Raw genomic sequence first — 25,207 nt, forward strand, 5'->3', positions numbered from 1 at the left:
TGTCTTGCAGGACTTACTTGTCGGTTGTTGCCGCCTACCTGTCCTCTGACAGCTGTTCTTTTTCTTTGACGAATCCAGTCATTAAAAGGCACTTTGCGGGTCTGTTACATCTTTTTCCACCGGTACGCAATCCTCATCTCAAATGGGATTTGGATGTGGTCCTCACCGCTTTATGCCATAAGCCATTTGAACCCGTGGCCACCACTGATCTCACATACCTTTCTTGGAAGGTTGCTTTTTTGATTGCAGTGACATCGGCAAGACGAGTAAGTGAGCTTCAGGTTCTGGCTGTGGAACATCTGTTTCTCACCTTCCATAAGGATAAGGTTGTGCTCCGCACTCGTCCTTCTTTCCTGCCTAAAGTAGTTACCGATTTTCATTTAAATCCATCTCCTTGCCTGTCTTTCTTTCCGAATCTGGCCTCAGATGCCGAGAGAGTCTTACACAACTTGGATGTCGGGCGAGCCCTGAAGTTTTATCTCGACGGAACGAGTCAAATCGGGGGCTCCTCACAACTCTTTGTTACATTCGGAGATCCGAAAGGGAAACCGGCTTCAAAGGCTACAAACTCCCGATGGATTGCCTCCTGCATTTCTGAAGCATATTCCATTCAGAGAGAGGTAAGGCTGCTCACAGGAACTTCTACTTTAAAGCCACTCTGTTAATGCCTTTGTACTCCTGGCTACAGTGTGGTGTTGTGTGGCCTTTCCCTCTCTAGCGCCATACCTCGGTGACTGTGCGCTCTATAAGTCAACATAACCTAACATAAAATGGTCTTCAACCTCCTAGGGGCATTCATGCCCACCTTGTACGTGGCAAAAGTGGCTACTATTGCCTTCCAAAAGTATGTCCCTTGGGAAACCATAGCCAAGGCGGCTACGTGTGCTTCCCCATCAGCTTTTTGTAAGCATTACTGCTTGGACCTGAGCTCCAGGGCCGATGCCCAATTCGGCCAGGCTGTTCTTAAGAACCTATCCCAATAAGAGTTTCCATCCACCTGTATTACCTGTGAGGTGTGCTTGGGAATCTCCCACAAGTATGGAGGAAAGGGGACGGGATGTAGGAGTATAACAAAGTTACTCACTGTAGTGACTACCTTACTCCTAATCCATCGTCCCCTTTCCTCCATACACCCGCCCATCGTCCCCTCTAATAAGTATCCTCTATTATTGCTGAAATGGTTGCAGACCTGGCAATAGAAAAGGACTGACGGGTGAACCGTGGGGCGGAGCTCAGGAGGGCGGGATACGGCCACGTGCGGTACCCCGCGTAAAAATAGGACGACAAACGTTTTTATTTTTGATGCTTTTTAACAAAAGTGCTCTGGTCCTGTCCCGAAGGATGGAATGTCCCACAAGTATGGAGGAAAGGGGACTAGGAGTAAGGTAGTCACTACGGTGAGTAACTTTATTATTTTCCTTATGCTGCTTGATCTTAGTGAATCACTCTGTTAGTTGCTAGGCTAGGTGAACAGGAACATTGTTCTAACATGGCTTCTCAATGGATCTCATCTTTTCTGTCCCAGGAGCACAAGAGTAGCTCTGGACAATTCCAGGTCAGCTTCCACACTTGTTACCTGTGAGGTTCCACAGGGATTGTGTATTTCTCCCACTCTGTTTAATATTTATATCATGCCTTTTCTCACCCTCCTTTTATTTTTTTAACAAACAATTTTATTAAATTTTCCAACAGCAAAGGTACATATTATTATCATCAAAAGCGTAGTCATCAACAACAGTAGTTGCGCCTAGATCAATGGATGCCTTAGAGTTCGCTCCTAGTAGGTTTTGATAGGCCGTCTTGGTTGTGCTTCTGCACTTACTCTTACTCCCTCACCCCCTCCAACCCCATAAATGTCAATGCCTAGTGCCCTCAGTCTCGTCAAACCGCGATCTCAAACCAAGCCAGACTAGAACCAGCGCGTGAGGGGTGGTCTTTTGGTGAGAGATGGGTATTTGTCGGCGTAGTCCATGAAAGGGGCCCACACATTTAGAAAATTGTTCAGGCGGCCCGTGCGTATTGCTGTGACCTCCGCAACAACGATCTCCCAACATTTTGACCACCATAGGTGAACTGATGGGCCCTCAGCGTTTTTCCAGAGCTGAGCCAATGCTACGTTTGCTTCTAGGATTAGGTGGGTACATAGGGGTGGAACGTGACCTGTGAGTGGAAATTCCTCCCCACCCCCGTCCCATCTCTCCCAGGAGTATTGTTCCGGGGGCCCACGGGAAGGTGATCCCAGTTAGATCACTGATGTGACCCACCACCTCCCTTCAGTACCTTCGGCCTTCGGGCAGGACCATACCATGTGGAACAGTGTGCCCCGTTCTTTGCATCCGCGCCAGCAGCTCGCCGGGATATCCAGTTTGGCTTTATGTAGTTGTTCTGGGGTGATGTAGTACCTGTAGCACAGTTTATAGCCACCTTCTCTGTTTGAGATACATTGCATGCTTTTGTGGAGTCTGGCCCAGATTTTCCCCTCATTCCTCCATGTATAATTCTCTGCCCAGATCTTTCTCCCAGTCCAACATGTATTTTTCTTATTTAGAGGGATCGGTTCTGTTCAGTAGGCAGTGTAGCGTCGAGATTCTGCTTTCGGAGGGGGGAGATGGAAGCGAAAGCTCCAGCGCTGTTATATCCCTGGACCCCTTTACCCTGACCTCTTTGTGCGATAACCAATGCTGGAGCTGGGCGTATTGGAAACTCGGACTCTCCCACACCAAACTTTTCTTTGCATCTCTCAAATGTTATGGGGAGGCCTCCCTCCAAAAATTCTGCAATCCTTTGTAATCCCCTGCTTTCCATGGTTCAAAGCTTCTCGCCGGGATACCCGGGGTGAACCCAGTGTTATTCCAAATGGGGGTTAATGGGGCTAATGTTCCTCGGATGCCCCATTTCCGCGATGCTGCCCTCCAGCTTTCCACGGTTACTCTAGTTGCTGAGAGGGGGCCTCTCTTGCTCTGGGATGTTATAGGAGGGGGCTGTGGTAGATCTGCCAGCAGGACTGGGCACCAGGATTCTTCTAGTTGTTTCCAGAGTGGCTGGCTCGATGGTAGAGACCAGGTGTATGCGTGCGTGAGTTGGGCTGCATGAGCATATCAGGCTACGTTGGGGACTCCTAGCACTCCCAGGGCCCTCTCACGGGAAATGATTCCCTTGGCTATTCTGGGCCACTTTCACAGAGAAGAAATTTCCCAAACATATCGGTCTTTGACCTGCCCTGGGGCAGTCCAGCACCGAAATGCTAGGCAATTCTCCTCTGAACAAGAGTACCAACAGCATCCCCAGACACGTGTTTCGGTCTGGTTGGACCTTATCCGTAGGGAGGAGCTGTGCCTCTCTAAGAATAGCGAGCAAGGGTTCCACGTCTGGATTCCCTAGTAACGTAGGGTGAGACCCAAGTTACTTAATTATGCAAATTGTCAAGGGGGGTCCTGGGAGTCCCTCTGCCAGACATTAGTCTTGGTTACGAGGGATTTACCCAGAGTCTTTAGCTCACTATCTTTCACAGAGAAGAAATATCCCAAACATATCAGTCTTTGTCCTGCCCTGGGGCAGTCCAGCACCGAAATTCTAGGCAATTCTCCTCTCAACAAGAGTACCAACAGCATCCCCAGACACGTGTTTCGGTCTGGTTGGACCTCATCAGTAGGGAGGAGCTGTGCCTCTCTAAGAATGGTGAGCAAGGGGTCCACGTCTGGAGAAGAAATATCCCAAACTTATCAGTCTTTGTCCTGCTAAAGACTCTGGGTAAGTCTCTCGTAACCAGGACTAATGTCTGGCAGAGGGACTCCCAGGACCCCCCTTGTTAATTCGGTAATGCACCCAAACCACGAAATTTCCTGAGTCCTCCAGTCCCCCAAGTCACTCCGAAAGTCCATGAACAATTGTGGGAAGTTCTCTAGGTATAGGCGGGAGGGGTCCCCAGGAAGCTGCACTCCCAGGTATTCAATGGATTTTGGAGATGAGGGGATCAGTAATGTTTGCTCGAGGGCCGCTCTTTGTTGTTTGGAGAGGTTTATTGCGAGGTCTGCTGATTTATCTAAGTTAATCCTGAACCCGGAGGCCGCTCCGAAGTCCTTAATTTCCTTCCAGAGGGGGCCGAGGGAGCAGCTCAGGTCAGTTATGGTTGCCAGGACGTCGTCCGCGTAGAGGGCGATTTTGTATTCGTGGTCCCCCACCCGTGGTCCCTTTTATGCTCGGGTTCTGCCATATTTTGGCTGCAAAGGGCTCCATGGAGAGAGCAAAGATTAGCAGGGAGAGGGGGCATCCCAGCCGGGTGCCTCTGTTTATTTTATTTTTTTCAGATTTGTTGCCGTTGATTCACAATTGTGTAGTGGGGTGTTGGTAATTAGCCATAGCCCATTTGGTGAAGTTTGGCCCGAACCCAAAATGACCCAGCACTCTTTGGATGTAGCCCCAGTCCACTCTGTCGAAGGCCTTGTGGGCGTTTAGTGATATTACGGCCATTCCCTCCCCCGTCTTGTGGGCGCTTTCAATTAGGTTGATTGTGCACTGTATGTTGTCGTGTGTCCCTCGCCCTGGGATAAATCCTGTTTGATCCCGATCAATTATATCTGTAAGGATCGCCCCAGCCTGCTCGCCAGTAACTTTTGAGTATATTTTCCCATCCTTGTTCATTAGGGCTATTGGTCGATAGGAAGAGGCAAGTTCAGGATCCCTCCCTGGTTTGTGGATGAGCACCGTGCGGGACTCTGCCATGGAGTCCGTAACAGTGCCTGTGGCCAAGAAGGAATTGAATAGGGCCGTCAAGTATGGGACCAGGATCCTTGATTATGTTTTGTAGAACTTTGCCGTGAAGCCATCTGGATCCGGGGCTGTGTTCTTTAATGATTTGATGGCTTTGGTTATCTCTTCCGGGGTGATTGGGGATTCTAGTTGTGCTGGTAAGGACTTCATCTGGGGATGGGTGGGGCCAAGGTAACTAGGAAGGTATGGGAGTGGCGTGGGCTGGCCCGTCATAATTGCTCTGTGGTGGTTCACTAGCTCCTCCATTTTATCTAGCTCAGTATATTTAGCCTTGCCGTCGGCTCCTATGAGCCTCGAAATGTTATTCCGGCTGTGGGCTTTTGAGTTTATATGCAAGCATCCTGTTTGCTTTGTTTCCTTTGCTGTAATAGAATTGTTTAGTGAAGGCCATCGATTTGGCCGTGCGGTCAGCCTTGTGGATCTCGAGTGCGATTTTGGCTTTTTGGAGGGCCCTTTCTGTTTTCCTAGAATGATGGGATATTAGCTCTGCCTCCCAGAACCTCACCTCTTTTTCAGGCTTGGCTGCCGCAATGTTTGCAACCCGCCTCTGCTTAGGGATCCCCTGACCATGGCCTTCATGGCGTCCCAGGTTACACCAATGCATGTGTCGGTGGGTGTGTTTTCTTTAAAGTAGTTCCCAATGGATTCCCCGATCTCCCTTCTAATACTGTCGTCTAGCAGTATGGAGTAGTTTAGTTTCCATTGTTGTTGTCGGTAGTTTATCTGGCCGAGATGCTGAGGTTGGCGGAGACCGGGGCGTGATCAGAGATCATAAGTGTGTGGATACCTATTCAGTCTAGGCAGGGGAACAGGGCGCTGGAGGTAAGCAAAAGGTCAATTCACGAGAAGCCTCTGTGTGCTCCGGAGTAATGGGTGTAGTCCCTTGCACTCCCGTTGGCCAGTCTCAATGATTCAATCATATTGGTTTCCCGTAGTAGCTTGGCCAGCAAGAGCGCATGGGTAAAGTCGGCACTGGTGGGTGCCAAGATTTTGTCTATTTGGGGTTTGGGGACCAGGTTGAAATCTCCTCCTATGAGGAGTAATCCCTTTTTAAATGTTAGGATACTTGGGATCAGGTCAGTGAGGAATTTGTTCTGGGCGGAATTTGGGCAGTAAAGTGCCATGATGGTGATGGGTTGCTCCACAAATAGCCCCTTCAGCAGTAGGAATCTGCCCTCTGGGTCCCTCTTGACCGTGATCTTAGTTAGGGGGATTCTATAACTAAGGAGAATCGCTACCCCTCGTTTTTTCTCCCCAGAGGACGCAAAGGTCTTCTTAAATAGTTTAAATCTGATTCGGCTTTCGTCAGTTCGCAATAGGTGGGTCTCTTGGAAAAGTACTATGTCTCCTGCTAGTTGCCCCAGTCTGCTCTACAGACCTGCGCTTTCTTGGGGAGTTAAGGCCCCGCACATCCCAGGTGAGGATTACGATGTGATGATTGTCTGTCATTCTGGGAAGGGGTAGTGATTCGCGCGACTATGGGCCAGGCTGTCCTGGGGCTGATATGGACCCTGTGAGTGGCGGCTTATTGTTTGTGCTGCGCAAGGATGCTCTAGGCTGTTGGCGAACTGTGTTGGGTGGCTATCTGCAGACGTAGGGCAGGAGGTGAACCCCTTCCCATGCTCTTTAGTACCTTTCTTCCCCCTCCTCTCCCCCCCCCCCCCCCTACTAGCAAACCTAGCAGGAGAGAACTCATCCTGCTAAACAGGGTAACTGGCAGTGCAGGTGCACCTATTAACTGGCCAACTGGGCCCAACGCGTATGCTGCAGTGTGGCGTAGCAAGATGGAGTCGGGGCACAGGGATGGGTATTTCGGGAGATGAGGGACCCCCTATACCCGATACCTTGTTAATCCTATGCGGGTCCCTTTGCTCCTCCACCCCTGATGGGTGTCCTCCTCCACACCCCCAGATCGCGGGCCGGGCCGGAGCACCCGCAAGGGGGTTAGGTCCCAACAGAGGAACCCCCCAGCTTGCTACTGATGCTATGTTACCACTTGTTAGGCTGGTTTGAGCGCCTTGTGGGGGGGGGGGGGCGGATCCTACGCCCTCGGCTTACTCTGGACCAGGATGTTCCCAGTTGTTTATGCGTTTCGGGCTACTTCTTCGGCGTCTGACTCCTCCGTGTCGTTTCCAATCCCCATGAATTTGACTGCTTCCTTTAGACAGTGGATCTCCTGGTTGGCTCCCTCCCAAGCGAATCTCAGATGTTGGGAAGCCCCAGTGGTAAGGGACTTTCCGTTCCCTGAGCCATTCCGTCAGCACCTTGAGCGTTACTTTTTTTTTCAGCTTCTGGAGGGGGTGGCGTTTGCTAAGTCCTGATAAAGTAGGATTGTAGAGCCTTGGAAGGTGATTTGGTGCATCGCCCTTGCCTCCCGCATGATGTCCTCCTTGATCTGATAGAAGTGCACCCTGACAAGGACACCCGGTGGAGAGGGGGATGCTCATCTCAGGACCGTTCCTTGTACTCGATCCAGCTCCAATGGGTCCTCGTCCGGAAGGGTGATAATAAATCTGAACAGTTCCAAGACAGCTTTTCAGCTCAGCGTCCGGGATTGAGGATGGGATTCCGTGCAGGCGGATATTGTTTCGCCGCAATCTGTTTTCCGCATCCTCTTGTTTCGCTTCGAGTGCCTCTCATTTCGCATCCAGTGCCTTGATTCTGTCCAGCCCATTCTCCCATTCGAATTTCTGTTCAGAGGTCCGTTTCAATCTCGACCGCCACGACTCGTTTGTCAAGGGAGTTAATTTTCTGTGTGACCTCCTCGGTGCCATTCTGGCTCTCCCTCGTCAGGGCGGATAGCAGGTCCCTCAGGTCTGATTTAGTAGCTGACTGTCTTAATTCTGGAGCCTCAATTGAGGGGCCGCCGCCAGTGGATGGCTCTCCCAGCGGGACCCCCTCTTTGCTTTTTCTACAGCTGCTCCGCTCATTAGGGTAGCAATGTCCGCTTGTTTGGAAGCTTTCCTGCTTTTCGCCATGCTCCTGGAGGTGTAGTGGCTTGGTGGAAGGTTTTTGTGAATGGACGCTCATAGTACGCACCCTCAGGGGCTGGCGCTCAAGTCCGCTGTTGTGGTGGAAGAGGACCAAAGGAGGGGGTGCCCAAGCGGCTGAGGGGGACGCCACACCGGTTGTTAGGCTTGTGGGGCCTCCAAGCCACAGGTCGCAGCTGCTGCTTCACTCTTTGATTTAGTGGTGCAGGAGCAGCTCCGCTAGGGAGGGCGAGAGCAGGGGTAGGTTCTTTCTTCTGTGGTCGGAGGGGGGTGCGAGCTCCGGAAGGTGAGGGCTGGGCAGGGTGCGTGGGCCTTCACACCCGACGTCCACCAGCTACAGGAGATTGCCGGCAGCGCTCCCCCATAGTCCCGGTTCTGTGCGCAGGCCCCCTAGTGCAGGGTGAGCTTCATGGCCCCTGGCTTCATGCGGCTTTGGCTGAGGGGCTTGGAGCAGCGCAAGTGGATGTTTCTGGGAAGAGATGGGAGGGGATGGGTGAGGGCCACCACCAGCATGAGGGAGAACAGCGGCCTCCGTATCGTGGGTTGTCGGAGGTGGGCTTGACTTGCTTCCTCACTACATGGATCGACTCTGTTGTAGGGGAGCCGAGGTTGGCTTTGCTCGGCAGTGGCGTTGGGCTCCCTGGGACATAAGCTTACGCTCGCCCATCCCCCTTGTTGGGGTCTGCGTCGCTCAGCGGAAGCTGCCATTTTCCCCCATATGTGGGCCGGGTCCTCGGCAAAAAGAGCCTCGGTAATGGTGTAAACGCCATCTGATAGCGGGGAACTTCAGGGAGTGTCTGCCCCTGACATTCATGCGTAGCTTCGCCAAAAACCAGTAAGAATCGGGGGCGATGGGCCGGCGTTGTCATTCGGAGCACTGCAGCTGCCAGGAGCTTGTAAGGAGCATGCTAGTCGCGGCGTCTCTAAGCCACACCCCCTCACCCTCCTGTATTACCTGGGTGTCCAGAACACTAATTATGCAGATGACACCCAGCTTGTGTTTAATTGTCTGGTTGTTATAGTCGGGATTCGGATGCTATTAATCTAATTTACGAGTATTCAAGAGTCGATAGTCACCAGTTCTCTGGCATTGAATACTGACAAAACAGAACGTTTGATCATAGCATGAGGATATAAGATTAAAAAACCGGGCTCTGACTAGGAAAGTTTCTTTATAGCAGGGAACAACATCGAAGTCGCTAAGAGTGTAAAGACCCTGGGCATCATTTTGAGTGCCGAGCTTTACATGAAATCCCAGGTCCCCCATGTTTGTGCCTCTTCTGGATATGTTACCAAACTATTGAATTAAATTCGGCCCTACATCTTGCTAAAAAACAGATCATTACTAGCCACAGCTCTGATTACTTGTGCCTTGACTATTGCAACAGCCTGTTAGTTACATCAAAGTCCCCAATTTTTAGGCACTCAAAGTTGCACAGAATGGTGCAATCAGAGCTGTGTTCACGTTGTCTAGGAGGCCAGGAGAGATCCTCACTGGCTCCCGATTAAATACTGCATTACTCACAAAGCTACTCTTTCTTACTTACAAGTGTTGTAATGGCGAGGCTCCACAATACCTGGCAGATCGCCTTACAACCCGTTTCATTTACGTTCCTATGACACTCTAAAATTGGTACAACCAAGGTTTAAGCTTGCGTGCATCGGAGTGCCCTTTTTTGACATTCAGGCCCCCTCTTCTTTGAACAAGCTACTGCCCGATCTCAGGCGAGGTAATTCCCTTTCAGGCTTTCAGAAGGGTGTCAAGACCCTCCTCTTTTATTGCAATCTAGATTAACCTCTGCCTGGCTTAGATGATTATGTGCTTACATAATTATCTGGTGTTTCATCCGTTTTATTTGTGCACTCTGAGGCCTATGGGCGAGTAGTGCTTTCCAAAAATTAAATAATGATAATGTGCACTGCAACAACCCCACGGGTAGCCCTATCCGGATGGACTGCGTTACGTTGGATGAGCATACACAAGCAAACGGAAGTAACCAAAGCAACAATTGAAACCACTTTTGGGGCTTAGGTGGTTCCAATGGAGCGTCCACCCATGGCCGTTTCCCAACACCTTTCACTGTAATCATTTCTCCTTTCACCCACATCAACCAGACATGTTCCATTACATTTTGTAAGACGTATCTACCACACGGTTCTACGTGATCGCCGCCTGATTTTACATTGTGGGACTTTTCATCGCCACCCTTTCATCGCCAAAATTATTATTTTTTGTAAATTTTTTATGGGGGGGGGCGGCACAACATACCCCAACCCGCACAAACACCCCCCCGAAAACATTTTTTCAAAAAACAAAGACCATAAGATCCTGGGAAGAGTCGCATGCTCCTGCTGCCCCATTAGCAGCATGAAAAGAGAACCCATCACCCCCAGGCAGCCTTTGACCGTCTATTCCGCCTCTCCACACAGGCCATGTGTTAACCTCATGGCTTGAATCAGTATTCTTTAGATGCCTATTTTCTCCAGAGCCCCTCTTTATTTCAGTCAAGTTATTTAGTCAAACTTTTAAAACTTTTAAAAATCGCCAGTTGTGATATCTTGTGCTGAAAAAAGACAGTTTTGCAGTTCTTCATCTTGGAATGAGAGAAAAAGCCTAAACGGGGAGGAGAATTGCCAGGATTGTCAACTTTTAGCACCAACTCCAAAGGATCTCAATTTCGAGTGTGAGTTAGGCTGTTTTCTTTGTGCAATGGAGAGGGTTCTCATTTATTGACTGGTTTTGGAACTGTTTCTTTATGATGGAGATTACTTTTTAAAGTTTGACTAAACTTGTTGACTGTGTAAACATTATATGCAAGATGTGCTGTTTAGTGAAAATGTAAATTGATATACTACAGATTCTTTTAATATTATATTAGATTTTTTTTTTAACGGAACTCATATCCTTGTTATGCGTTTTAATAACATGCTGTGTCCATAGGGAAAAAGATATTTCACTATCTGAATTTCTGCTTTGGTGTTCACTTTAAAGGTTTTTAAACTTGAATAACTGTACTAACATGACGGCTCAGGGTGGACATGGAAAAGTAAGAATACCTTTCTAGCAACTTTAGGGGCGAATTCTGGTTAAAGGGTTATGTCTATATATGGGCAACACAGCTTTTGCTGCCGTTTTGCTTGTAGTAGCAGCTGGAGGGGATGGAGCAAGTATCTGGGTTAGTAGGACCCGAGTAGGTAAGTGGGTAATCGTGGGAATATTATGAGAACATAACATTTTAAGTATAGGGGCTGGAACTGGTGTGTAAGTAATTTTTTATCTTTTAGCACCCAGGTAAAAGAATTTTAATAAGAGGTATTTAGGATATGAGCACTTCTAATCTGGATAAACTGATAATAATGAGAGAGAGTCTGTGTCTGAGGATTTTCCCTTTGCAAAGAAAAGATTGATGGTAAGATGTTGCATATAGATGTACTGGGAGTACTAAGCGTGAGATAGGCGCTAAATAATATATACTGAAACATGTTTTTCTGTTTAGGCGAAGTGGCTGAGTTGGATTTGCTAAAGGCTTTGATTATCAACTTTTGGGTGACTAAAATATAAGGTGCTATTGGTCGAACTGACTTGTCTGTCCATTGATAAGGTGGAGTCCAGATATAGAACAAGAGTTTTCACTGCAGTGGTGGCTCTGATAATTGAGTTCTCAATAGTGAAGGAACTGTATGTCTTCTAGTTTCTTTAGGGATTCTTTTGGGCCTACCAGTAGGATTTCTGTCTTTTCTCCATTTAAACAGAGACCATTGGCTGCCATCCAAACCTGGATGTGTGCATAGGTCTTCTGGAGGCTATCAAGGTCTTCTTCATAGATCCCTCTTAGTGGGAGAAGAATTTGAGTGTCGTCGACCTAGTTGGTAAAAGCTATGCATAGTCTTCGAAGTCACTGAGTAGGGGAAGGGTGAATGCGTTGTAGAGAGTGGGGGAGGTACAGGACCCTTGTGGCACTCTGCATTCAGTGGAGGATGGCGAGGCTGAGGCTTGGTCAGAAAATACCCTAATGGCTCGGCCCTCTAGGAATGAGGTGATCCATGCAGTGGCTTCTGGTGAGAAGTGGGCAGTGTCCATGAGATATTTACACGGGATCTTATGGTCAACCAAGTCAAGGGCTGCCGATAGATCCAAGAGTAATAGGAGTGAGGTTTTGCCTTTGTCCATGGCTTCAAGTAGTTGGTTCTTAATGTCTATTGAGGCTGATTCCGTACCGTGTCGAGTGCGGAGGCAGGGTTGTCTTTTACCTAGAATGTTACGAGTTTCCAGGTAGGACTGGAACTGTAGGTAGGCAGCCTTGTCAAGAATTTTCAGCAAGAATGGCACAGTTGTGATTGGACGATTAGTTGTTTGGGGAGTCGGGGGTCAGGGTCGAGGGTAGGTTTCTTCAGTAGCGGTCGTACCCAGGCTTCCTTGAGGGCAGGTGGGACTTTGCTGTCGTCGAAGGAGGCCTTGATAAAGGTAGTGAGGAAAGGGGCTAGGTCTGTAGCACAGTCGTTGACTATATTAGCTGGGCATACATCTCCTTTACATAGAGAAGATTTGGCCTGTCCCATCATCTTTAGAACTTCAGGAATGGTAACTTGTCTGAATACAAACAGTGTGGTTTTGTTTGTGCCCAGAGGGGTGTCTGGAAATCGTGATATAGCAGGAGGCTTTGGTGTGGGTGGTGTAACTTTGGGCAGAACCTCTTTAAGAGTGGTGTTGTGGGGCGTGGCTAACCGCCATGTAGAGTGGACGCGTCTCTGGTGAGCTCCGCTCGAAGGACATCGATAAGCTGCTTTACGGGACACTTAAGCAACACTTGAGCCCGCAGAAACATCGAAGGAGTGGTGGAAGCCTGCAGGAGGCCCCTGGACTTCTCATACAAGGAAATCGCGGCCCTAAAAGACCTAAACGCGGCTTGCGAACAACGGCGTAATCTGAGACCAAGATGGCGGCCGCCTCCTACTAAGCCCGTGGAGCCCCGCGCTGACCTGGAGATCCGCGAAGGGGACGGGCCCCCATCGCAAGTGAGAGAGAAGAGGCTCCGGAGGAAGATCGAAGGAGGCCTCACCGGGTTCGAGACGGTCCCTGCGAGGGCATATATAGTGGCCCCGCGGTGGGGTCTGACGGGGACTGGAGAGTGAACCGGGCCCGCCCGCTGAGGCGAGGGAAAAACACAGGCGCGCGGCCCTCCCGCCGGGGACCTGTAAACATGGCCAGCCTGGACAGATCTACGGGCAGGGGAGCCAAATCTAAACAGCGACAGACCACCCTGGATGTGTATGCGGCTAACGACCACCCAGCCCCTGGGTGCCCCGAAGCAACAACGGCTAATAAGGACCCGGGCCCCGCCGCGGCGCCGACCGAACCCAGCAATACCCAACTTATGGAGGCCATCGCTTCATTCCAAGCAACGATAGTGAACAAGATAGATGCCGTGGCCATCGACCTGGGGCTCCTGCGCCAAGACGTCCGTGCGCTAGCGGACAGGACCGAGACGTTGGAGACCCAGGTACGAGAAAATACTGAAGCAAAGGCCCAACTCCTACACGATGTAGACGGCCTACGGCAGAGAGTTAAGAATCTGGAAGACAGAGCGGAGGAGGCCGAAGGGAGGGCCCGCCGAAATAACATCCGGCTGCTAGGCCTACCTGAAGGCATAGAGGGCTCAGACCCCACCGACTACGTAGAAAATCTCCTGCTACAAGAGATCGGAGCGGGGAAACTTTCACAGGGATTCACCATAGAGAGGGCCCACAGATCACTCGCTAAGAAACCGCCACCGGGCGCCCCACCCAGGCCCATGATAGCGAAGGTGCTAAATTACAGAGACCGCGAGGTCATCCTGGCCTTCTCGCGCTCGGGAGGACAGATCCAGAGGAACTCGGCCAAGATTGCGATCTACCCGGATTACACGTTCCAAGTACAGATGAACAGGGCCCAGTTCATATACACTAAGGCTAGATTGAAAGCGGCCGGGGTGAAATACATGCTCCTGTACCCCTCCAGGCTAAAGGTACTACACAACAACAGGGCCCTCCTGTTCGACACCCCGGCACTCGCTCGTGACTGGATGGACGAGCAACAACTGCCAGACATCGAAGATAAGAGACGTAAGCAGAACTGAACCACCCATCGTAACTATAACGAAAAGAGCTCTTCCACAGATGCACAACGACACGGAATCGCGCCCTACAAGCAACTGAACGGATCATACCACGCGGAACACCGAAGCACCAGCTCCCTCAACCCCCTGGAGTTCTATTCCTCTTTTAGGGTACGTTTACCCGCCCGTAGGGCACCCGACGACCATGTTTGGTCCTAAGGAGCGGAAACGGGACAGTCATGACGGGGTTCCCTCCGTTAGACCAGTTTTTTGTTTGGGAAGTTTATTGGGGGGGAGGGAATTGCGGAGGAGTTGCACCCACGTTGGGACTTTGAAAGGGAAACGCCGAGACCCCAGGACATCCTTATCACAGATACATTGCCAACTAAACCCCCCGCCCGAGACAGTGGGGGAACATTGGACCCAACCATGCTCATGGCCGGAACGATTAAAATAATGACGTGGAACGTCAGAGGCATGAACAGTTACGTGAAACAACGCAGGATACACACATACTTAAGGCGCTGTAAAGTCAGGATTGCCATGATCCAGGAAACACATTTAACAGAGGAGAAACTGAAAGCCCTGGCCAAGACATGGCGAGGGACCCTGATTGGAACTCCACGGTGATCTGGGGTGGGGACCACAACTGCACCCTCGACCCGCTCAGGGACAGATCTGATGCCAAACACTCCCGCCCGTCCCCCCCAGCCAAAGTGTTGCTTAAGCTAATGACTCAACTCTCGCTCTGCGATCTGTGGAGGGAGCTGGGCCCGGAGAAGCGTGAGTACTCTTTCTACTCCCCACCACACAAAGTCTACACTAGGCTGGATTACATGATGGTAAGTTGCGAGTGGCAGGCCACTTTCAGCGATGCACAGTACCTGCCTAGGGTCCTGTCGGACCACTCCCCCTTAATGGTCACATGGGAGATGCACCCGCCTAGACCCCCGGTTCCCACGTGGAGACTACGAGCTGAGGCCCTGCTAGATGTAGCCTTCCGGGACCATATACAGAACAGCACAGATGAATACTGGCGGGTTAACCTGGGTAGCGTAGACAGCATTGGTACCGCGTGGGAGGCATATAAGGTGGTCATGAGAGGGGACATGCTGATGGCGGTGGGGGGAGCCCAGAGAACTGTCGCGAACTCCCTGGCGGAGGCAGAGGGGAAACTGGGCGAGCTAGAAAGCAAAGCGGACGTAACCCCCGAGAGCCTGCGAGAAATGATTCAACTGCGACAGGCCTGTCTGACCCACTGGGAGACACTCGGGAAACTGAGTTACACTAAGCACGTTGAAAGGTCACACGCCCTAGGAGACAAACCTGGCAAACTCCTTGCCTGGCTATATAAAAGAGAGACCCCCAGCGCCCCTATCTGTCACGTGCGGAAACCTGATGGCGGCACTGCGCACACACAGGTAGAGATCAATGAGGTTTTCTCCGTGTTTTATCGCGACCTCTACTCCCAGACCCCCCTTTCGTCGGCCACCGGAATCGAAGACGCCCTAGACTGCATACAGTTGCCCAGATTAGATCCACAGATGACGGAAGCCCTAGACGACCCCATTACACCTGACGAGGTGAAGGCTATAATCAGAACACTACCCTCGGGTAAAACGCCGGGTATGGACGGCCTCCCCGGGGAATTTTATAAGACATACGAGGAGACCATCGCCCCCTTGCTCGCACAGGTATACAACGAGGCCTTTGAGCGGGGCTCCCTCCCGGATTCTATGAGCGAGGCAATAATAATTCCTATACTAAAGCCTGGCAAAGATGGGACGGAGTGTGGAGCGTATAGACCGCTCTCTATGCTAAATGTCGATAGCAAAATACTCGCGGCACTATTAGCAAGCAGATTGCGCAGAGCACTCCCCCTCCTGATCCACCAGGACCAGACGGGATACGTGCCAGGACGCTCCATCACCGAAAATTTACGTAGATTGCACCACATCATACATGGCACCGAAGGGAAGCCCCAGAAGTACGCTGTGGCATCACTCGACGCCACTAAGGCCTTTGATTCGATCAGATGGGATTGGTTGTACGCCACCATGGTCAAGATGGGGGTTGGACCTGCCTTCCTTAAATGGACCCAATTGCTCTACACTCGCCCCACTGCCAGGGTCCGTACTAACAGGACCTACTCCGGTAAATGGCCCCTTCACAGAGGTACACGGCAAGGATGCCCCCTGTCCCCCATGCTCTACATCATAGCCGCAGAACCGGTGGCCGCGTACCTCCGCCAGGAGTACGGGGACGGAGGCATCAAGCTAGATGGGGTATCACACCTTATTTCTATGTACGCAGATGATATGCTGCTCTACCTGCATGATCCCGAGCTCCGCCTGCCCTACATCCTAGAGACACTAGACTGCTTCCACACACTTACGGGCATACAGATAAATAAAGACAAGTCCTGTCTCTACCCCCTAGCTGCTCTCCACAGTGAGGGGTACGGCTCCCTGCCTCCGCTAGCCCTCCAATGGCAAGCCACGTCCTTTAGATACCTGGGGATCACCATCCATCGCCACCCAAACACTGAACACATTCTTAATACGGTTAGGGCAAAGGACGCGCTAGAGAAATCCATGGGGTTCTGGGGGAAGCTCCCACTTTCAATGGCCGGGCGAGCGGGTCTCCTCAAGATGGTGGCGCTCCCACGCCTACTGCACTGCTTTACCAATGTACCCTTTAACATCCCCTCTACCTTCTTTAGAGATCTGTCCAAGCTCTGCAGGGGATTTCTGTGGCAGGGCGGCAGGCACAGGGTGGCACTAGACATTCTCCAGAGGCCTTACGAGAAGGGGGGACTAAAATTCCCCAACTTTGAGCTGTACTTCCTGGCTAGCCAACTAAGGCACGTAATGCACTGGATGGCAGATGAGACCACTGCTGACACTAGACTCCTCCAGCCAGCCCTGCCGAGACTGCTACTCAGGGACCTACTCTGGGTTAGATGGGGAAACACGCAACGCCTCCCTTACCTGATCAAACTTGGGACTCAGCTTTGGAGAAGGGCTTGCAAGGCAATAGGGGCAGCGGACCCGTATTCCCCACAGATCCCCATCGCAGCTGTCATGGCGAAATCCTCATGGGGTCACGTGGACACACGCACGCTGTGGGAACCATATGGTGTAGCAGTGCTTGGGGACCTCATCCAAGAGCAAGAATTTGTGGCTTTCGGCGACCTCTGCGAATCCACTGGCCTGCCACCGGGCCAGTTCCTGCTATATGGAGCAGTAATGACAGCCCTGAAGGAAAGATGGCCGGAGGCCGCCAATCGGTTTCAGGAAAACGAGGCTATCGAACTGTTGCTAAACGCTGCTGAAGGAGGCCATGAAACCTCCAGAATATACGAAACTCTCCTGCAGAGCACGACAAATGACGTATTGAAAAGCAAGAGTAGATGGGAGAGCGAATTGGGGATCGAATTTGAGGACAAATCATGGGGGAAAATAACACACTACCACAAGGCAATCTCTAGGAATGCCCGCCTCCAACTCATACAACTATATGTCACCAACAGAGCCTACCTCACGCCCGAAGTTATATCGAACTTCAAGGGAGCCACAATTCAAACATGCCCCAAATGCCATGAGCCTAGGGCGGGAATGACCCACATGTTCTGGAGCTGCCCGATAGTTCAGCAGTTCTGGAGCGGCGTAAGGGAAAAAATGGGGACCGCTGAGATCGAGCTGGTGACCGATGAGCCGGCAGCCTGCATATTGGGAAGCTACCGACGGACCAGCAAGAACAAGCCCCTAAATAAACTCAAGGACTTGGCATATATAACAGCGAAAAGACGTATCGCCATGAGCTGGAAGAGTGCAAGGGGACCTAACAGGGCCCACTGGTGGAATGACCTCAAAAAATGGATAGCTGCTGAGACAGCGGCTTGGGAAACGGCAATCCAAACACAGAGACTGGACTCTAGCGCAGATTTGAACCGATGGGTGGCTTTAACGATGCCATTACTCCACCCAGTGTCACTGGATAGCACCCCGAACAGTCCAAGTGGCCCTGACGAGATATGAGCCTGAGACGCTTTCCTCTTGAGAGTTCCAATGGGGTCTCGGTGGGGGGGGGGAGGGACGGGATGGTTGGGATAGTTAAGACCTGCTGTTCAGGCCTACGAATATTGCACTGATTAATGATTGATTTTTCTGATGTTGTAAAACCAATAAAGAAATTTAAAAAAAAAAAAAAAAAGAGTGGTGTTGTAGATCTCTACTAGGACTGTAGGGTTGTTAGATGTAGGATGGGCGAATGCTGAGGCTTTGAGCCTCTGTGTCTATCAAAACGTTTTGAAAAGGTTCTAAATGAGATTATTTATAAGTGCTGTACTGATTACACTAATGTGTCAAGTGCAACATAGGAATTGATAATCGGTAATATCGCCACAGACGACTTCCCTCCTGGCCAGGGCCATTTGCGCTCTCTCTACCATGAAACCTTGTGATAGTTTACAGAGGCCGACTGACTGTAAAAACATGTTGGTGGGGTCATCCATCTAGTTTCCCTGTGGCAGTTCTATTTATACGTATGTTGTTCTTCTGGACCTGCACGCCGCACTCTTCTAAAAATCAAGGGCAATCTTGTAGTTATGTTATCGTAGCAGTGTTTCAGAGAGGTTGTGGAGATCCTACCTACGCTTCCGTTAACTAGTGAAGACCCACATCTTCAACTGAATCCCCTCTCCCATTTGGCTAGGTATCTGTAAAAGTTTGAGTCCCGCCACTCACCTATGTAAATGTCCTTTGTGTCCATGTTTCTGCGCCCCGAGAATTGCGAGTTACCGGTGCAATATAAATAAATAAAAATGAATAAATAAAAAAAATAACGTGGGAGGGATACATCTACCCGTACCTCATCTGCCTTTACTTCCAGTGACGTACGCAAGGTAGCTATCCAATACTGTTTGTTGTGAACCGCTCTAGGGCTGGGGCAGTTGCATCCATTTTCTGATTCTGTTGGGGCGCAGATAATTGATAGCACTCACCTTGTGTGAAGCATTCCATCTTAGTCTGTTTGTGTTTGGAGTGTATCTTCCCAGCTCTGGTCAGCACAATGCAGTGGAATAGTTAATTTTAGGCAACAATAGCAGCCATATAGCCAACTGAACACTGTAGCGATTTATGTCAAAACATGATAACCTACGGCTGCCAAATGGGCCCAATCGTACCGGAAGCCCACACCACTTTAGTCTCTTCCCTCATAGTCCCCAGCACAGCTCCTGGGGTGTGCAGCTGGCATTCACTTTCTCCTGCACCACTCTGCCGAGATCTGCAGCAGGATCCCTCCCCCGCCACAACCACACCCAGCCTGTCCACACGATTCTCAATACCTGTTTACAAGCCAGCCAATCTTGCTGCGGACGAAGTGCTGCAGAAACCGAGGCCCAAATGTCTGTCTCAATCTGGCTCTCCATCCACGACTGTGTCATGTGGTCATCTTGACTGCACGCCAGGCATCATTAAAAGGGTGGAGGGGAACGTCTTTGCAGCCCTCCAAATGGATTAGGAGCAGACCAGCAAACGCACTGTTAGCGTGCCCAAGGCAGCTCTGGGGGTTTCCCAAACATCGGGCATTGATCGAGTCCACCTTACATTCGCGAAGGTAATGGATCTCCACTCCGGATCCAAGGATCAGACTTGAGCCAAGCACAGCTACATCCACTTACTGCGGTGTCCAAACTGTAATTGAAGGTTAAGCTGATGTTGCTCTGCGCCCACCTGGCTAGGTGGCACCTTTGTGAGGGGAGCCTGAAAAATGTGCGAATCCATTCCATACAGTGCACCTCCCGTTGTCCTAGATGGAGCAAATGAGGGAGATACACCGATTGGCACCTGCTCTATCCTGGGCCCCGGCCCACTCGGTCTTGGTGTCCTGGGGTGGCAGGTACCAGAGGGAACCTATCTACAAGGGGTGCCTCTATTTACCCTGATCCTGTCTTGCCCACATGGAAGGTCTTCTACTGGTTTAAAAACTCAAGAATGTCTTCCAGTGTTTCACTATCTTGATCTTCCCGCTCGTCCTTCTGTTTTCCTGCCCCCCTTCCTGTGTTAACTGGGGGCCCAAGTGAACTGCCTTCTCCTTTCCCCTTGTTTTCTTAAAAATTCTATTTGTCGTGGACCTCCCCAAGTCCTTTAATCTTATTGTCATTCCTCCAGGCCATGGTTTCCTCCAGCTATGTGGCAGAAGCTCCCCACTGCACTGGCGAGATCTCTGTACCCTCTGTCTCCAGGGCCCTCTTGAGGGCTCCCAGCTTGCCTAAATTTAATGGCCCTTCAATTGGGAATCGAGTATGCTTGCCATAGCGAGTCAAAAAAATGTCAAACATCCAAGACATCAAATGTAGGACTATTGAATTGTTCAAACATATAATGACGGGTGACCCCTTTTGGGGGTTCCTCCAGCCTGCTTCAATTGCTGTTTGCTGGGTTTTCTCCTTTCCCTAAACAGCATTCGCTCATTTGCCCTGTTACCCAGGTGCCCCTGTTTAATTTGTTCTTAGACTCCACTCCTTTGCGGTCCTGAGATGGGTGGGCCTTGCGTTTAATAACCAGAAACATTGCGAATGATCCTGACTGGGTTAAGGACTCACCATCTACTTGCTCGTCTTTCCCCATTTATTTCCGGGCTTCTACCCATTTCCTGATCTCCTTCATACCCAATTTATTTTATCTCCTATCAAAACCCGCGCATCACAAGCCTTCTGGAGAGCCATTTTTTGTTGTTTTGTCCGGTGCGCTCCTCTCCCCGGGCTCGCTACCTACCCTCTATACTTTGTCAGAATAATTTCAGGATAAAAGAAAGACAGAACTAGGAGGACCATCACTATGAAACAGGTGAAAGCTATGACCAGTACCAGATACCCAACCCAAAATCTCCATCCCATTTCAGCATATCCCCATAAGACATCCCACCCTGAGGTGTCTGTTCTATCCTCCCAAGAGGGACACACTGTTTCCTGTGCGGCCTGCATGCATGCTCACCAGCCCCACTATCCTCCTCTTGAAATCCCTGTTGGAGAGAGTGCAACGTGGGTCTCCTGACATTTTGGGGTGTCCAGTAAGCAGCCTTCGGAGTCTGTCAGCTTGCAGCGTTGCGTGATAGTCACTGTCGTCATCTATCAAAGTAAAAAAATAAATAAGAAGCCTTAATGGGAATGGACAAATCTGTCCCATTTTAGTAGGCTTGCAAGTCAACAAACACAGTATCACTTCATGCCCAACCACCCGAGCAAACCCAACCCGCCCTTCAAATCTCCTTCTCTAATATCACACCTGTGGTCTGACCCTTTCCCCTCGTCATTACAATGGGCACCTTTTGTACCCAGGCTGAGTCCTTCCTCCATTTCCAGCACTCTGCAAGTAGCCTCTTGATGCAGCAGTCTAACAACATCTGGTATTCACTGCCTCTCTACGCGCAACCGTTTGGGAATAATACTACATTGACATCTGGCATAGGTCTGTTAAATCCAAAGATGGCGAACAGGTGGCCTTCGCTCAGTGCACTCAAGAGCTGGCCAAAATGATGTCTCAGCAATCCTACTGAGCATGCCCGGCAAGGAGCCCTCTAGTGCAAGCATTGCGCAAAGTCCATAAATGGAGATTACCCTGACAAATGTCCTCTGATTTAAAGAAAAATAATAAACACTCTGGCTCACATGATGGCAATATTGATTCAGGTATTCAATGTCCGGGGTTGATCATTCATGACTAATGAGACTTTACCCTGCCCACATCATTTACCCACATGTCAAAGCATCATATACCATACAGTGACTTTATGGCACTACCATGTCACTGTTCTCCCCCCATCCCTTTCTCCTTGGGGACGCCAACATCTGTAGAAACGTTTGCTTGAATGCTTCCTCCAGGATGTCTGCTGCTTTTGGCCAGAAGGTACTGTGAAACCTATTCACTTTTATCCACTTGACATATGCTGCACCTTCTCCCCAGTAAATATTTCGTCTGTTTAAACTGTTGCAGTAAATTGAGTAGTGAAAGCTTTATGGATGTAATAGTAAGAAAGAAAATACCTTCTTTGTGATTCCGGTACTCACTCCATAATGCTTTTCTTCCACAAATCCCAACCAACCACCCTCTCCTGCATATAGGTCTGTGCGCAGGGCATGCAAAATGTCCTCGCCCACTCGCGTAGTCAAGGAGATTTTATGAATGTTGAGCGCCATTTGCATGGTAATTGACCTTGCTTGCGAGTATGGGTATGTTTTATAAATGTTACTTGCCGTTTAATTTTTTTAAAATATTTTGTAAGTATATCTAGTTTATTATAAACATTTATGCATCACAATTGATTAATTACTATCTAATACAATACAACCATAAATGAGTATAACATAATTTCACCATCTCTCAATATTTAGTAATTCCATAAAATACTTTGTTTTGACATGTCATATACGTCGTCAGTATGACGATTACATTTAATTTCTCAATATATAGCGAAGTATTACCTATTATATCATACCATTCACCAAGCATACAGCATTCACTATAACAACTCCTCATCCATCCATTCTCCAAGCTCTTTATGAACATCTTTAATAAAGTGCAACAAATGCAGTGATTGTTTGTTTGCTGATTCCAGCAAACAAGGAACCCCATATTGATTCTATATAATCGATCATTGTCGGTGTACAACTTCATAAAGCATAATTCCCTCGGCTCCCTTATTTACCGACATTCTGTAACGAGATGTCTCCAAGACTTGTTATTGGCCTTACAAAGTCGACACAGCCTGTCGTTCATGAAAGTCCATGTCTATGACCCACTATTTCCAGAGTACATAAAGTATTGAGCTTAAACCTCAAATAAGTATCCCTAACTTTCCGATCTGGGAAAAATAATAAATACCTAGGTAGCTTTTTTAATGCAAATGATTTTTCTTGACAGACGTTTCACTGTGTCTCCGGCCGCTGGGTCGCAGCATTGAGGGACACATGTAGTGTGCTTGAGGTGACCTGCAGCATTTCACAGAAGTTTTTTGTCACCACTAACCATGGCCCGAGTGCATTTCAGTTGGGTAGAGCATGAAAACTAAGGAATTCAACCTGCAGGTCTATTGGCAATTTAAAAAATGTGCCAGGCCTGAGTGCTATAACACTACTGATTGGTGGAAAAACACAGCAGCAAGTTGTTGGGCCACTGGAGTCGGTTATAAAAGGGGTCAGGGACCTGAATATGTAATACACACTTTGTGTACCAGGAATACCAAATTCTTTTATTCCATTCTGCATCATCCTTGACGCATTTGTCGGGCATGCCCTTCTGCAAAAGCAGGCTTCCCAAACATGTGAAGGAAGAAGACCTATACACTAGGCGAACCTAAATCGCCATAAAGGTAATTTTCTGTATTTTTCCTAATTCTGGGCATAGTGATTTAGAGCGCTTAACCTTTCTTCGAGCTAGTCATGCCTGTTTTAGTTAAGGTTGCAGTAGGAGTAGAAGCATTTATTAGCATCTGCTCTAGTCCATTTTGATATCTCTTTCTTGTTCACAAGTATTTACTTCTTATGAAGACAGTTGAAGCGAGTTAAAAAACAGGGAGAGCATGAAGGTCTAAATGTCAATGTACAGATGTATTCTTCGTAATAATAGCTGAAGTGTTAAGGTAAAGATTGTGCATGTACCCAGCAAGGAATTACCGGTGCTTCACAGAAACAAACAACTCTTGTTGCTTAACTACACAAGTCTTTGATTGTATAACCATTAACTTGCTCTCCCTTGCTTTGATTTTTGCTTTGTTAGCATGTGTGGAGTGAAAGTGAAGACTGTTTGCCGTTCCTGCAGCTCGCCCAAGACTATATTTCTTCCTGTGGTAAGAAGACACTCCACGAAATACTGGAAAAAGTCTTCAAGTCTTTCAGACCGGTAGGTGCACACATTTTGCTTATTAATCCACTTTAAAATGGCAGCACAAGTAGATTCCATCATGGGATCTTTCCATTTCCAATATTAAGAAAAACTTCTTTTATAAACACATTTAATAACCTAATAAATGGTGCCTTTGTTGCTTAACATTTCTTTGTAACTTTCAAAATGCATTGTTACATCCTAGTTCAGTGCAGAACATGAATCGGATACAAGCATAAATGAAAACTTATGACCGTGACACTTGTTTTAAGGGAGCGTCGTGATGCTGCAAGCATGCAATCTACGGATATTTTGCATCAATTATTTTTTCAGTCTTTGAGCAATGGATCCAAGGCAACTGTCTCCTGCTTTTTGGCAGTATGTTGTTTTCATTTTTACTACAGGTGATGTTTCCCACTAATCTCTTAATAGTGGAAGTATTGTTTCCTTTAAGGTAAGAAATGCCCTATGTTTTTCTCTCTAGCTCTACTCTCTCTTTTACTTCCTGCAGGGTTAAGGAGCTTTATGCAGTAGGTACCTTCCTGTCTCACACCTTGGAGAAGTTATGCCGATAGGTTTTATAACGCATGTACCATCACTACATGTGTGTCCTCTTGCCGCTAAAGAAAGTAACGTGGCGATAAGAGAGTAGTGTTGGGACAATTTTTCTGAAGTCTAACTAAGGGCTTACTAAAACAATTCAACTGAGGCAGTACAAGACTCTACTCTTAGTATAAGGCTGTACCACCTGAGTTCAGGGTAGCGTAGACCGAGCAGCCAGGCTTATCTTAGGTGGGAGAGAGGGCTGTAGAATCAGTCCAAAGAAATTGTAATAGAAATGGTCCAAAGAAACACAAACACTCTGTATTCTAAAAATAAATGGTTTATTTAAATACAAGTAGGCCCAGATACATCTTGGGAGAAATAAGTACCATCACAGATCATATAAACGTATTATAGAAAAACACAATACTATGCTTGAAGGTACAGTCCAAAGCATATAACCTTATTTGAAACACCTAACTGGAGTTCTAGGAATTCAAACCAATAGTTTCTTTTTAGATTGCTTCCAGTAATATAAGGGTAGTAGACCCTAGCAGTTGTACCGTGGTGCTCAGCAAGGAAACGCTTAGTAAACCAACTGGACAATATACTTTTTATGAATAGAGGAACACTTATTCTAGGTGCAGTAAAAACCTATAGCTTCTTTTGTGATAACCCACAGTTCTACTAGGTGAGTAAAACCTAAGGATATAATAATCTATTACAGGTGCTTTTGAGATCAGTAAAACACAGATTGAGATAAGCAATAACTCTTGTAACTTATTTTAGGATGGCAAACAGCTACCTCAAGGTAGGTAAAAAACGATACTTTTTAAAGGAGCTATCAGCAACTTAAAGGCAGGTATAAACCTCAGACTGTTTTTGTGTCTGTCTAAAACAGACCAGGGAACGCAAAACCCAG

At 48.7% G+C, this 25,207-nt stretch overlaps 1 protein-coding gene across 1 annotated transcript in view; it reads left to right on the forward strand.

Moving 5' to 3' along the window:
• MTURN (maturin, neural progenitor differentiation regulator homolog) overlaps window positions 1–25,207 on the forward strand; it is a 92,101-nt gene that overhangs the window by 29,612 nt on the left and 37,282 nt on the right. Inside the window, exon 2 of the mRNA XM_069648755.1 lies at window positions 23,638–23,760. Coding sequence (XP_069504856.1) covers window positions 23,638–23,760 — 123 coding nt within the window. The remainder of the gene's footprint in view (window positions 1–23,637; window positions 23,761–25,207) is intronic.

This window comes from Ambystoma mexicanum, chromosome 2q, assembly GCF_040938575.1.
Source record: "Ambystoma mexicanum isolate Mex_15411 chromosome 2q, UKY_AmexF1_1, whole genome shotgun sequence".
NCBI classification, from domain to species: Eukaryota; Metazoa; Chordata; class Amphibia; order Caudata; family Ambystomatidae; genus Ambystoma; species Ambystoma mexicanum.